At 53.4% G+C, this 13423-nt stretch overlaps 4 protein-coding genes across 5 annotated transcripts; 2 read left to right on the forward strand and 2 right to left on the reverse strand.

Moving 5' to 3' along the window:
- The first annotated feature begins 889 nt into the window (after positions 1 to 889).
- NCU09300 lies at positions 890 to 4459 on the forward strand. 2 transcript variants are annotated; one of them, XM_011396985.1, is made up of 3 exons: positions 890 to 1034; positions 1123 to 1569; positions 1671 to 4459. In XM_011396985.1, the coding sequence occupies exon 3, from the start codon at positions 1736 to 1738 to the stop codon at positions 4340 to 4342; it is 2607 nt and encodes an 868-aa protein (XP_011395287.1). In that variant the 5' UTR covers positions 890 to 1034; positions 1123 to 1569; positions 1671 to 1735; the 3' UTR covers positions 4343 to 4459. The 2 variants fall into 2 exon arrangements, with proteins under 2 accessions (XP_011395287.1, XP_011395288.1); XM_011396986.1 differs by having other exon boundaries at positions 905 to 1034; positions 1128 to 1569.
- A 294-nt stretch (positions 4460 to 4753) lies between these two features.
- nuo14 (NADH:ubiquinone oxidoreductase 14) lies at positions 4754 to 6655 on the forward strand. Its single transcript, XM_953352.3, has 3 exons — positions 4754 to 5082; positions 5864 to 5970; positions 6083 to 6655. The coding sequence occupies exons 1-3, from the start codon at positions 5032 to 5034 to the stop codon at positions 6288 to 6290; spliced, it is 366 nt and encodes a 121-aa protein (XP_958445.2). The 5' UTR covers positions 4754 to 5031; the 3' UTR covers positions 6291 to 6655.
- Positions 6656 to 6972: 317 nt separating this feature from the next.
- Positions 6973 to 10774, reverse strand: NCU11409 (ATP-dependent RNA helicase chl-1). Its single transcript, XM_001728469.2, has 2 exons — positions 9502 to 10774; positions 6973 to 9444 (listed from the first exon to the last, which is right to left on the reverse strand). Exons 1-2 carry the CDS (start codon positions 10504 to 10506, stop codon positions 7243 to 7245), a joined length of 3207 nt encoding a protein of 1068 aa, XP_001728521.2. The 5' UTR covers positions 10507 to 10774; the 3' UTR covers positions 6973 to 7242.
- A 182-nt stretch (positions 10775 to 10956) lies between these two features.
- On the reverse strand, positions 10957 to 13171 carry cdc7 (cell division cycle 7-like). The gene is made up of 2 exons (XM_001728470.2): positions 12482 to 13171; positions 10957 to 12416 (listed from the first exon to the last, which is right to left on the reverse strand). Exons 1-2 carry the CDS (start codon positions 12894 to 12896, stop codon positions 11251 to 11253), a joined length of 1581 nt encoding a protein of 526 aa, XP_001728522.1. The 5' UTR covers positions 12897 to 13171; the 3' UTR covers positions 10957 to 11250.
- Between the last annotated feature and the right edge of the window lie 252 nt (positions 13172 to 13423).

Below are 13423 nucleotides of genomic sequence, written 5' to 3' on the forward strand. Positions count from 1 at the left end.
ACCTAGGCACCTCTACAGTACTGTAGGTACCTACTCTATCCACGAGACGATATCAATCCCGAGTAGTCCAAAAGCTTACAAGGACAAGTCAAAATGGCTGAGTACGAATTACAAAGGCATTAACAAAAATTGATATAATATATTGAACATCGGAAATGGCGTTGTTACCTCTAGCTAAGGAAAACGTCTAGACAAGTTGACGCAAGGTCTCGAGCTAACAAACAAACCAGTACTGGACTGTACACTAAACATCAGTGACTTCCATTCACCTACTCGTAACACTCTGCCAATTCCGGAAGCAAGCCACGGGCATCAAGACCACCAAAGGCAAGGGAACGGACACAAAGATGGTCGCGGTTGAAGGGCAGTGTGTAATGTGTTCTAGATAAAGAACATTAATACATAAAGAAGGGACGCCACCTTCCCGAACTCACACCGTCACACGGGACCTTTTCAATGAAGTATCGGGGCCGAGGTTGAAAACTGAGGTGTATGCTGAACTGCTCTTCTTGTCAGATTCTTCAAAACGATGCCTGTATGGGATTGGATTTGAGAAGTCTTGGGTACCTCTACCTATGATGAGGACTGCTGGCCACTACACTTATGGTAGGTATCAATGCAGCACGTCCGTGTACCTATCAACCCCGCAAACGGTCTGGCTCAGTCAATGCCGCCCGCGGTAACAGCAGCCATGTCTTGTTATGTATCGGTACCTCTACAGCCCGCGACACTGATAGGGTGACATGGAGTCCACAGACAGGTGAGTATATGATTGGTCTGGAATTCACCCATTGACAAAAGCGAGTTGGAGAAGTTCCCCAAAATCAGCCTCCGGAGGTACAAAAGGGCGCGGCTCCCATCTCCCCTCGGCGGCCTTTGCAGGCCATGTCTCGCCTTCAAATGAGCCGCCTCGAGTTTCATTGCTTCACTGAAGTCAAACTCGCCCGACTGTCGCAATATCACTACACGCACAGAACTCTCAACCAAGACATCTCCGTAGCACCTCACCGGGTTACGGGCACATTACATCACTTGTCAGTCACTTTTTCTAGATAATATACCAGCTTGAAGATGATCTCTTCCATACTGTACATTGGATGCAGGTTGACATTGATATCCAAGTGCAGCCTAGGTACCTACCTAGGAACTGAATTGATCCAAATCAATTTGGCTGTTGTTGTACAGGTACATCGAGATCAGCTACAGTACAACCCTTTTGGCTGAGAGCTTGGACCACCCCTTCGTTCCGCCCCATAAGTGGTGCCGCAAAGCTACCTGCGCTAGACCTGATCAGGACATATTCCCCACTCTGAATCTTGCAGAGCTTCAGAGGTCCAGGTCCAGATCCAGGTCGATCGTGCAGTGAGTGGTCGCACTTCTACGTTCCATCTTCAATTGTCGCGATTCACAGCAAAAGAACAAAACATCGATCACGGGCGCCACACGACAAACCCACCACCAAAGCCTTCAACAACCAACACCGAAAACTGCACGCGCTTGTTGCGCTATGGGTTTACTCATTCTACCAAACACCCATCATCTACTTTCATCTCCTCAGGGAGCACCGTTGTAAGTGGACAGCGAGCGAGCCTCCTCGGTGGCGCGTCGCCGTGGCCGGGCATGGATTGCGCCGGATGATGGTTCTCGATGCTAACACTCACTCTTCTTAGTTGAGTCGCCACCTTTACACAATCGTCCGACCGATCGCACAGGCCGATAAGCCATATTCGCGACCATGGTCAAAACAATCCAGCTGGGGAGCCGGCTGCGGTACCCCATCACCATCACCAAGCTCTACAAGGAACCCAACCAGCCCATCAAGAAAAAGGAAGCGCTCTTCCAGTACTCGTTCAAATGGAAGCGCACCGTCGGCGACAACATCCGCGGAGAGACATGGGAAGCCGAAGAAACCACCTACGCCGACTGGAGTTCGCCCTCAGACGGCGAGCTCAAGTCATGGAAGATCCGCGTCGGCCAAGAAATCTCCAGAGATCAAGACTGTATGGTCGTCAAGGAGTCGTGCTCCCATGATGTCCAGTTTGGCGGCCTCTGCGCCATCTGTGGCAAGGACATGACCGAGGTCAACTGGGCCGCCGAGTCCCGCGACATGGACCGCGCCCCCATCAACATGGTGCACGACCAGACACACCTCACCGTCAGTGAGACGCAGGCCCAAAAGACCGAGAACGCCCTCCAGCGCCGTCTGCTCCAGCACCGCAAGCTCAGCTTGGTCGTCGATCTGGACCAGACCATCATCCACGCTTGCATCGACCCGACCGTTGGCGAGTGGCAGAAGGACCCGTCCAATCCCAACTACCCATCCGTCCGCAACGTCAAGTCCTTCCAGCTGGACGATGGCCCCCGCGGCGTCGCCAACAACTGCTGGTACTACATCAAAATGCGGCCAGGCCTCGAGGACTTTCTCAAAAAGATCTCAACCATGTACGAGCTACACGTCTACACCATGGGCACTCGCGCCTACGCCCAGAATGTGGCGCGCATCGTCGATCCCGACAAGAAGCTGTTTGGCAATCGGGTGATTAGCCGCGACGAGAACGGCAACATGTACGCCAAAAGCCTACAGCGCTTGTTCCCCGTCAGCACCAAGATGGTGGTGATCATTGACGATCGAGCGGACGTGTGGCCGCGCAACAGGCCCAATCTGATCAAGGTCTCGCCATATGACTTCTTCAAAGGAATTGGTGATATCAACTCTGGGTTTCTGCCGAAGCAACAGGGTCTGCTTACTCCGAGTGCGGCGGCGACCACGAATGGTGGTTTGGCGCGCATTGCACCGGCGCCATCTCCCGACAAGGAGGACAGCACCACGATGGAGCCGCCGCTGGAGAAAGCCCTCGAAGAGCAGGAAAAGACGCTAGAAAAACAGATCAAAGACAGGCCTTTGCAAGCGCTGCAAGAGCAGCAAGACAAACAAGATGAAGCAGCCGAGAGGGCATCCGCCACCCCAGAAAGCGGCAACACCGAGTCCACCACTCCTCCGCCCCCTCATCACCGGCACCAGGTTCTGCAAGACGACGACCGGGAACTCGCCTTTCTCGAGAACCACCTCACAGCCCTCCACAAATCCTTTTTTCAAGCGTACGAGCAGAACCGCCTTTCCCAACCCTCCTCCTCCCCATCCTCGCTCGACACTCAATCCATCCCGGACGTAGGATCCATCCTCACCACGCTTAAAGCTCAAGCGCTCAGCGGATGTAAAATCGTCCTCTCCGGGATTGTTCCCATAGGGATGGACGTCTACCGCTCCGAGATTGGGTTGCAAGTTGCCAGTTTTGGAGCCGAATTACGCAGCTCCGTGACGCGAGACGTGACGCACTTGGTAGTCAGCTCCCAGAGGCCACGGACGAAGAAGGTCAGACAAGCAATACGCTACCTGCCCAAAATCAAGATCGTCAACCAGGATTGGCTAGCAGCGTGTTTCTCAGAATGGAGGGTGGTGGAGGAGGGGCCTTATCTCATCGAAGGACTGGAGGATGCGCAAAAGAAGTTGAACGAAAAGGTTCAGGATGCCGAGGCGACAGAGACGGTGAGCGATGCTGATGATACAGACAGCGGAAATGCGCCGCCGGGGAAAAAGAGGATCCTGAGATTAAAGTCGCCACCAAGAGTCAGGTTCGCCACCGCCGCTAGCACTGGGAACGACGAGGACGAGGATGAGGACGAGGAGGACTCGGATTCGGGTGGAGATGATGAAGACGAGGATGAGGATATGGATGAGGAGCTCGAGGCGTTCAAGCCAACGGATGCTGATGGACAATTAAGCCCTATTGATGGGCTAAAGACGTTCAATTGGGGTAGCGCGGATGAAGAGTTGGCAGAATTTCTTGAATCGGGTTCGGACGACGAGGAGGAGGAGGAGGAAGATGAAGATGATGATGATGGCGACAACGTAAATGGCGACGATGACGAGGAGGCACCCGCCCAGGCAGCGACAAACATAACCACAACAAGCTCGTCCTACGAACAATTACTGGCCGCCCAAGGCACTGCGCCCTCAACAAAACGCAAAGCAGACGACGAGGAAGAAGAAGAAAGTCACAAACGCCGGAAATCCCTCCTTGGTCCCGGACCCTCCTCGCTTAGAAACGAGCTGAAGGATGAGGACGTTGAGGCTACAACTGCGGAGGTGGAAACCCAGGCTGCCCACGATGATCAAGATGTTCAATATGCAGATGACCTGGACAAGGAATTTGAGGAGCTGGACGAGGAGGCCTTGGAGGCGGATTTCCTGGCGATGGATGATGGCGACGGGGACGAGGCACAAGGGCAACAAGTGGACGGGCATGGAACGGGGAATGGAGGTGTTGATGAGAATGGCTAGGAGCAGGTCTGAAATTGAGACGAGACTTAATAAATAGGTATAGGAATACATACAGCCTTGGTAGTGTTCTGTAATGTGTAACCTATAGTAGAGGTAGTGATGAGATCCTCCCGTGTGCTTGCAAGGTAGGTACCTAGGTACCTTTGTTTTGGATCATGATGCAAGGTGTAAATGAGGCCAAGTTGTGGTGTGCATCCATATCAGGCGTTCAAGGGTCGAGTGTGGTTATGGACATTTTGTAGCATCAATCACTTCACTTCCATGAAGCCGTCTATGAATGCTGCTAACATCCCGGGGGTGCGCCAACCACTATCTCTGTTAGCGCGCTACCGCCTTACGTAATCTCACACAACTAAGCAGCCGGCCCCTCCCCATGGAGCTCCAGGCTCGCTGACACCTTCCCCGGCTGCTGCCGCGGCGGGCGGCACAACCTTAACAGGGCTGGCTGCCAATTGAAGCTCAAGTTGATTTCGTCCGTCGCAACGAAGCGTTTCTACATCACTTCTTCCACTCTCCTCCCCAGAGCTCCGCCCGACTCCTGTCCCCTCGACAACTCCCACCGACCGATCGAGCACGGTAGACATAGCAGGCGATTGATTATTTGATCGAAGCGAAAAGCCGATCGAGCGGGGCGCAAGCGACCGAGCAAGAGGAACACAGAACTCTTGAACCCAAACGTTTAGCCCAACATGCCTCAGGATATGCCCCCCGCTGGCGGCTACGATGCCGTTCAGTACAAGGTGGGTCTGCTCTTTTCTTGCTCTCTGTCTCAGCTGGCAATGGACAAGGCGCGATACGACGGATGAGGTACACTCGACAACTGGGGACCGTCTTTGGCAGAGGAAGATAAAATGTGGACGAGGGGAAGCGGAGGGTAACGAAGTAACGAGGAATCGGAACGTTGGAAGGCTGGTGGACAACAACTGGTGGAGTGCTGCTCGAGTCATGTCATCCCCAGGCCTATACTGGCCCTGACTCCCAAGTCGAAGAACTGCGCAGTGACCTGCGCCGACAAACAAGAATACGGATTGATGGGTCAGAAACTATCAATACGAAACCACCGTCTTGGGTAAGGAAGATTATCGCAACATGCTCGAAGTCGCTCTGTCGGACCTTCAAGATGGAGTCCCTCCCCGACCAGGATGCGTGATCTTCGAACTGTCCCTGGAATCCGGGGAAGTGGGTTACGCTGTGGGGACTGGGGACAAGAACATGGAGCTGCCCGAAATGTGCGAGGCCTTCGGGAACAACAACCGACATAGGATTCGCAGTCAGCAAGTTCATGATTGCCTCCAGTTCTGCCCTTGGTGGTATCCAGCTGTTGTGACCAGAGGGCTACGCCGTGCGGAGAGATCGGAAACGTTGCCTGAGCTGGAAAATATCGGAAACTCTTCCGCGGCCCCGACCTCGTACTCAGTGTCGTCCTTCGCGTCGTTCAAGCATCGTCTCCACACAGAGGCGTCTACGAGCTGTTTCGTTTCGTGGAGTTAGAAGAACCTGAAACTGACCATGACTTTCCAGCGCAACCTCCCGCCTAGCGCCTTCAAGCCCAAGACCTTGCTTGCCTTTGGTGGTTTGATCATGGTTTACGGCTGGTACCATCTCTTCCACGGTATCCGTGAGCAAAGGTACCTTGCCTCCACTTCTCACATGCTGTCTCTCTATCTCTTCCCCACCCCTTTCCCTTTTTCCTTTCCCCTTCCTTACACACCAGACGGCTCACTCAACCAATTGTACTAGAGAACTCGCCCGCGAGAAGATGTGGTCCCGCATCCACCTGATCCCCGCCCTCCAAGCCGAAGAAGACCGTGATCTTGTCCGTCGCCACTTGGCTGACGTCCAGCGCGAGAAGGAGCTGCTCGGAGACAAGGCCGTCAAGGCTTACCACTCAGACAGATATGTCCGTCCTACTTTTGCAATTACTCCCGGGAAGATCATCAAAGATTAGATGTCGACCGACATGGAGGAAGAAGTACCGAGAATGTGGGAATGGTGATGGGAGGAACACAGGACTCCCCAGCTGGTTGTTGGCGGTTGGCTGTAGAGGTACCTAGATGTGGTACTTGCCTGGTTCAAAATGAAGGAATAGAATAAACTTAGACGAGAAAGCCAACAGGGTGTTGATGTAATAACAGGTTATGCGGTCTGAGACTCCGGTTCTTTTGACATCTATGTCCCTGAGTCCGTGCGATCCTTCATGAGACAGAAGATCGTACATGTACCTTGCAATGATTTTATGAGCTCGGGTCTCCATTCGGCGAGCAACCACGTAGACGTTTGCATCGTCGTCAATGCCAGCGTTGCCATAAATAACTGAGGTGTCATTGTGTTTTCCCCAATGTTGCGTGCTCTTCGTGTTTGGAATCTTTTAACCATGAAGTTCAGCTTCGAGGTATCACTGGGCAGCTCATATCTAGCGACAAGTTCTCGCAGCTTGATCTGAAACATGAGTGCCGTGACAATTCATGCGTGAATCGAAAGTGCTATAACCATTGTACTCAACAACATGATGACCGCGGCTGTAAGATGAGGAGGTACGAAAGGGTCAGAGGCACTTCAAGCCTTGATGAGTAGAAGTAGACTTGTAAGATACCAGCAGAGGGACTTCTCCATCATTGCTTGTACCTCGCAGCGTCCTCTCAAACAGCGAGATCGTTAAATGAACAAGCGAACAGCCATCCCAGTGCCGTGCCGATTTCACTCCGCCTGCAACGGGAGCTCACGCTCAAACGTGACTTCCTCGTGTCCCAGAAGTGGCTACCTACCTACCTAAGGTACCTCTAGGCAACTCACCTACCCAACCAACATAACATTTCCTTGCCATTCCCAAGAACTTCACAACTAGCATTCATCCTTGTCTGATCAACAGAGAACTAGAGGTAACTTCCGCCCGCACCTCCCTAATTCTTACCTCTAAAAAACATATTGACCCTCCCCATCATTCCCTGCAACCCCTTCAGTGCCTTTCCATCCTCCTTGGCCTGCCTCTGCGTCTCGTCCCACCCCTCTCTGATCCACCCCGGCAACTTGGCCCTCACATGCTCCTTCTCAAACCGATTGTCTATCAACACAATCGCCGCATAATCGTTCTGATGCCGAATCGCTCTTCCGATCGACTGGTTGACGGCACGAAGCGTGGCGTTTTCGTAGAATTGGTGGGAGTCGCGCGCAGCGAGTTTGCGGACGTTGGCAGGTTTGTGTTTATCTTTGTTTCTGGACGAAGAGGGGTTCGTGGAGTAGTGGGTGGTGTTGGACGGGGGCGGAATCACTGGGGCGGGAAGAGGTGCGGTAGCGGTGCTGGTTTGTTGGGAGGCGGTATACCGCTTGATAAAGTTCGCTTCGAGATACTCTCTGCGCGCTAGCCATTCGGGGGAGTGAGGGTTGGGATAGGGCATGCCGACGACGACGACGCACCGGCCGAGGCGGTCGGAGAAGTTGATGCCTTCGGACATCTTGCCGCCTATTACCGACAGCAACATGGCGCCTTTAACCCGACTCCCGGCCGGGGAGAGAGGACGGACTTCGGAATGGATGACGTCGCTGTACTTTTGAAGCGTCTGCTCGCTCGACTCGGTTTTGGAGTCTATGAACAGGGCTTTCTTGCTTTCGAGTCGCTCCCAGATGGTTTTGGGGCCCATGGCTTGCTCGTGCGTCTTCCAGACTCCAATGACTTCTTCCAGGTAGCCGTAAGAGGGAAAGAAGGCGACGACGCCGTCCGGTACGACAGAGCAAAGATTGAGTAGCACCAATCCGAGGCGGTTGATCATGTTGGGATTGCTGCGCTTGGCAAAGGTGAAGTCGAAGCAGTCCTCGCCGATTCCTGTGTCCACTTTTGGGTTGGGGGCGATGGAACCCAGAGTCCAGACGCAGAGGTTGTCGGGGGGAATGACATGTCCGCAGCTGAGTGTTGTGATCTTCTCTGGCGGTACGTCTGGGAACAAATGTGCTTTGTAGTCCTCGAAAGGGGACATCGTTCCACCAGCCAGGATGACCGCCCTTGCGCTCTCCGCAATCGACGAAAATGCGTGTGTCGGCGAGAGCAGCATGTAGCTGAGCTTCATATCCTGCAGTTCGCCCCTAGGTGGAGGTATCTTCTCATAGAAGATCCTGCCCTCCGAGCTCAAATTCGTCAAGGCCGTCAAGAAGGAGCACAGAGTGTGGAGCACTGGTGGTCTGCCCTGCCTCGCCTTTATCTCCGTCTCGGCTTCCTCATCATCTGTGTCACGACCTTCTTCCTCGCAATAACTGATATACCCCTCGATCTTGAATGCCAACTTGCTCTCCTGGACATACCGTATCAACTTGTACAAGTTGATTTGATCCGCACCACCCGTCTTCAACAAAAGGCTGGTGTCAAGCACAATTCCTTCCTGGTCTGCCTTGAGCCCCAAAGCAGCCTTGTCCAGTTTTGTTTTGAGGTACACTCCCAAAGCTTCCACGACCCTTTGTAGCTGAGCGACCATGACCTTGTTTTCGCCAGTTAGCTTTTGGTGGAACCGCTGGTAATACATGCCAAGTGATAGTTTCGCTCTTTTGAGGTCGGTGTACTTGATCTCGGCAGCATGCACGTTAGATACGGCATCCATAATGTTGTGTGCCTCGTCTATAATCACAATGTTTCCTTCCAATCTAATGCCCAACGCCTCACGGGCGCTTTTTTGTAGGAGGAGAGGATATGGTAATGTGATCACCTCTGCTCCGGGAATGGCAGCACGGGAGGCGTAGTAAGGACATATCTGTAACTGCTTGCCGGTCTGGTAGAGGTCTTCAATATCTGGGAGGGTGGCGAGAGCGGTGTCGCGAAACTCGTGGGTCGCTTTGAGGTTGGCAGCGTTTGGTAGATAGGGACATCGTTGGTCTTTGGGTGTCTTGGGTTGCTGGAGGGATTGACACCGTTCGTTGATGGCGGCGAGGGTGCCAAGTTTGTTAACGGTGGGATTGATGCAGAGTTTTTGCCGTGAGGAAAGCGGAATTTGCTTGACGATTTCTTTAGCTGGTTTTTCTTGAGGATTTGGCGTTGGAACAGAAGCAGGAAATTCCGGCCTCCTCAGCTCCTGAATAAACTGCGTCAACTGCGAATGCGTCCTCGAGGTATAGAAGATCTGTCCATTGTGTAAGTTTCATTCCTTTTGTAAACCCCGCCATCCAGTCTAACTCACCTTAATCTCCTCCTCAGCCACTGGCCCCTCGTTCGCTTCCTTCTTCCCTCCCGCGGTCCCCATCCCCACCTTCTCCAAAAGCTCCCTGGTCTCCTTGCTCAACTGACCCATCGGGTCATTCTCATCCAGTCCCCCTTCATCCCTCCAATCCCCAATCAAGAACTCCTTGTCCTCATCACTGGCTGTCAACCCTCTACTCCCGCCGCTCTCCTTCTTTTTTCCCCCCTTTTCCTCATCCCCTTTCCCCCGGTCCAACTTCCTCCTCTTTCCACCTCTCGCTTGCCCTTCCTCCCCTTCCTTCTCCATCTCCCTCTCCTTTTGCCTTATCCTCTCCAGCGTTCTTTCCATCTCTTCATACTTCTGCGCCAACTCCTCTCGTTTCCTCTTGATGGCACTTTCCACCATCCATTCCGGCTCCCCAGATGCCTCCATTTGCTGCTGAATCTTTTCGATTTCGGAATCGAATTGCAACCGCTTGTGGTTACGCAGCCAGGTCAAGGAGCCGCAAATTAGTGATAACGACTTGCCGGTGCCGGTGGGAGACTCGAAGAGGGCGATTTGTGCGTGGCCCTTGGGGACACTGCTGCTACTACTCGGACCTTTGTCTTTATCTTTACTGGTAGTGGTTCTGGGAGTGACGGATAGTGATGGTTCTGTGGCCCTATCTGCGAGATGGACGGTAGGGGCGGTGGTAGGATTAATTAGGGGGGGCGTGGATGGGGACGTGGAGGGGTTGCTAGGGATGAGGGTGGCGGCAGTCGATGAGAAGGTGGCAGAAGGGGCGGTGTTGTTCGTGCTGTTGGTCGTTGTTGGGGGGGACACGGCGACGGTTCGGTCTAGAACAGAATACAGAGTTTGCATAAAGGCCGTTTGGATAGGGTAGGGAGTGTATGGGTGGTTGAAGTCGGTTGGTGGTGGTTTCATGTTGTCGGAATTCTGAGAGTCCCTTTGGATAAAGGAGGGGGCTATGACGTTGATGTCGGGTATTGGTAATGTGGAAGCCATTCTGTAGTTTTGATGTGATTGCTGCGCTGAACGCTGGTGAGGAGGAAGTGGTGAGATGTAGAATCAGGTAGGTAGGTAAGTAGAGGTAGTGATGAGTTATGATGGATGGGTGAATTCTTCGATTTTGCGGAAACGGACAAAAAGTCACAAAAGTGGGGTAGACGAGAGGTTTTCTTGGAGAGATGTTGGAACAGTCTGGAATATCAAAACAATGCAATGTATGGCGCCTACGCAACGAGACTGTGTGATGGAGATGACTCTTCCAAAGAACATGGATGTTGGAGATGCAGCTTGCGTTACGTGACGAACAAACCGTGACGAGAGGGATGAGTAGCGAGGTCACGTGAGCTCGTGTTCAGTGCTGTGCTTCCAGATTGGGAAGTTCTGTTACGGTGCTGCTTGCTCAGGGGCAAAGTCAAGAACGAAGTCTCCAGCAACAAGTAACTAACTGCTTGCAACAAGATCGATGAATACCTCTATGCTAAGGCATTGTGCCTACCTCCAGTACCAACCTCCCTGCGCCAATGCGATCGGTTGGTATCTAAAACCGTATCTAATCATAAATCCGCCAGACCCGACTTCAAGTAATTCATACAACCATATGATGTTGCAACGCCCTGCGCCTATTATGCTACCTACCATTCCCGGTTGAACGCCTTTAACCTTTCGCACCCCCCTTGGACTGTCTCACCTCACCAATCAATGCCATACAATACTCCGGAGACAATCCGTGAACCCAGGCCACTAAACCCGCAAGATATCCATCTCATCCTCCTCCCCCTCTTCCTCTTCCTCGCCACTTTGGCTTCCACCATGTTCCTTCTCTAATCCCATCTGCAGAAAGGGATGATTCAATGCATCCTCTGCACTGATTCTCCTCGCTGGATCCAGGTCCATGCACTTGGCCAAAAACTCCACCGCCAATTTCTCATCCTCGGGCATCTTGACGCCCGTATCCCGACACGTGCTCCAGAGAATGATGCGCTCAAAACTGAACCCCTGCGTACCTATCGTCGGGATGGTCGTCTCAAACATGCACCCATGGAGCTGGCCGGCCTGTCGCATGCGCTTAATACCGAAGATGGTGGCAATCTCGATCATGGCTTCGACGTCGTCGGCTGAGTTGAAGAAGGGGAAGCGTTTGGACAGGATGGTGAGGAGGATCACGCCGGCAGACCAAATATCGATTTTGGTGGTTTGCTCCGTACACTTGAACAGCACTTCGGGCGCACGGAAGCCTCGGGTGCCAGCGCGGTTGGCGCGCCGCGAGGGGCGCGTGTCTTGTTTCGGGTAGCCGTTGTGCGGCACACTGGAGTTAAGGTGGGCGGTGCGGAGGCGGTTGCGCCGGGTGGTCGAATCCTCATGGCAGAGGCAGGGCTTGCATTCGGACCCCTCACGCTCGGCAAGACCAAAGTCGACGAGAACACCGCGCCTGGTGGCGGGGTCGTAGAGAAAGTTTGTGGGTTTGATGTCACGGTGAAGGATCTTGTGGCGGTGGACGCTCTCGAGCGCAGTGAAGAGGGACCGCAGGTAGATGGCGATATCCGTAGGTGTCATCTTGCGGAAGTATTCGCGGAAGTCGGCATGGCGGAAGTAAGGGAGGATAGCAATAACCTGGTCGGTCTCGCGGAAGGCGGTGATTAGGGGGCAGACTGATGTGCAGCCGCGCAGGTCGTGTAGCAAGTCGAGCTCGTTCAGAATACGGGTGGGAGAGGAGGTGACGTAGATCTTCTTGATGGCGACATATTTGGGTTTGCGTCGTGGGCGACTGGTCATACTGGAGCCCGAGCTGCGTCCGTATGTCCTGAGAGGGGGAGGCGCCCACTTGTCACTTTCTTGTTCGTAGTCCCACGAATTGTCGTACTGATCGTAGACGAGGTCTTCGGCTTTGTAAACGGTCGAAAAGGTGCCTGGAAAAGGGAAGTGGTCAGCATTGTGGCTGGTGATGAAGGGTCTTGGTCTTGGTGATTCGAACCTTCTCCGATGCGCTTGATCAGCCGATACTGCTGTCGGAAATTGGGAAAGGTGTTTTGGAGTTTCTCCATGTCGTCCTGGATGTTGGGGTCGACAATGCCGTCGTCTGAGCTGTCGGAAGAGACCGAATCTTGGTCATCGTCTTCGTCCCCGTGTTGATCCTCCTGTTGCTCCCCTTCGCCCTCTGTAGCACTGCTTGCTTCGACCTCCTCTTCGGCCTGTCGCTGCTCCTCCTCTTCCTCGTCGTCGTGTTCATGTTCGTCCACGTTGTGGGCGTCATGGCGGCCAGTGTTGCCGTAATGGTGTTGTTGCTCTGCCTCCTCGCTCATTTCGGTATCCTGAGTGGAGGGCGCATCTTGGTGTAAGCGGAAGTGCTCTTCTTCTCGTTGGCGACGTGTTGAGGTAACGGCCGCCATTGGACCTTCTTCTGCTAGCAAAGGATGATGCGACTGACAGTGGAGCCGAGCGCGAGGGTGGTCAGAGCGAATTCGAGTGTCGAGAGACCAGCAAGAACCAGCGCGAGGGCCATTAATCTTGGGGAGACAACAACTAATTGGCTGAAGATGAACCAAGGACCTCAAGAGACCACGGAAGGAAGGAAAGAGCAGAAAAACACAAAACTGAAGAGGAAAGTGAAGAGTGGTTGGGGATTAGCTAGATTGTGTCTTGTCGGTCAAAATCCCATGTCAGCCCAGGGCAGTGACGGAATTATTTTGGCGGTAAACAACGAAGTGGACAATCGATAGCGCAAGAGGGGCCGGTGCACGGGCCACTCAAGACGCGACTGGCACCCAAAAGTGGAAGTTTATTGAGCAGAATGCAGGCACGCGTCCAAAAGTCAACAAACAGCCCCGTTGCTAGGGCCGATCTCCCCCACAGTTACAGAACATCCAACCCCACTGGGACCACTGTAGCACAGCGCTAGGTAGTAGGTAACAGACCT

The sequence above is a fragment of the Neurospora crassa genome, linkage group VII (genome assembly GCF_000182925.2).
Source record: "Neurospora crassa OR74A linkage group VII, whole genome shotgun sequence".
Classification (NCBI taxonomy): domain Eukaryota; kingdom Fungi; phylum Ascomycota; class Sordariomycetes; order Sordariales; family Sordariaceae; genus Neurospora; species Neurospora crassa.

Excerpts from the sequence above, each read along its gene's own strand:
- NCU09300 (XM_011396985.1), top strand. The coding sequence starts at position 1,736 with ATGGTCAAAACAATCCAGCTGGGGAGCCGGCTGCGGTACCCCATCACC.
- nuo14 (XM_953352.3), top strand. The coding sequence starts at position 5,032 with ATGCCTCAGGATATGCCCCCCGCTGGCGGCTACGATGCCGTTCAGTAC. Across the intron at positions 5,083-5,863 it reads ACGATGCCGTTCAGTACAAG|CGCAACCTCCCGCCTAGCGC; the intron begins GTGGGTCTGCTC and ends ATGACTTTCCAG. Across the intron at positions 5,971-6,082 it reads CACGGTATCCGTGAGCAAAG|AGAACTCGCCCGCGAGAAGA; the intron begins GTACCTTGCCTC and ends CAATTGTACTAG.
- NCU11409 (XM_001728469.2), bottom strand. The coding sequence starts at position 10,506 with ATGGCTTCCACATTACCAATACCCGACATCAACGTCATAGCCCCCTCC. Across the intron at positions 9,445-9,501 it reads TGGCTGAGGAGGAGATTAAG|ATCTTCTATACCTCGAGGAC; the intron begins GTGAGTTAGACT and ends CACAATGGACAG.
- cdc7 (XM_001728470.2), bottom strand. The coding sequence starts at position 12,896 with ATGGCGGCCGTTACCTCAACACGTCGCCAACGAGAAGAAGAGCACTTC. Across the intron at positions 12,417-12,481 it reads GATCAAGCGCATCGGAGAAG|GCACCTTTTCGACCGTTTAC; the intron begins GTTCGAATCACC and ends TCCCTTTTCCAG.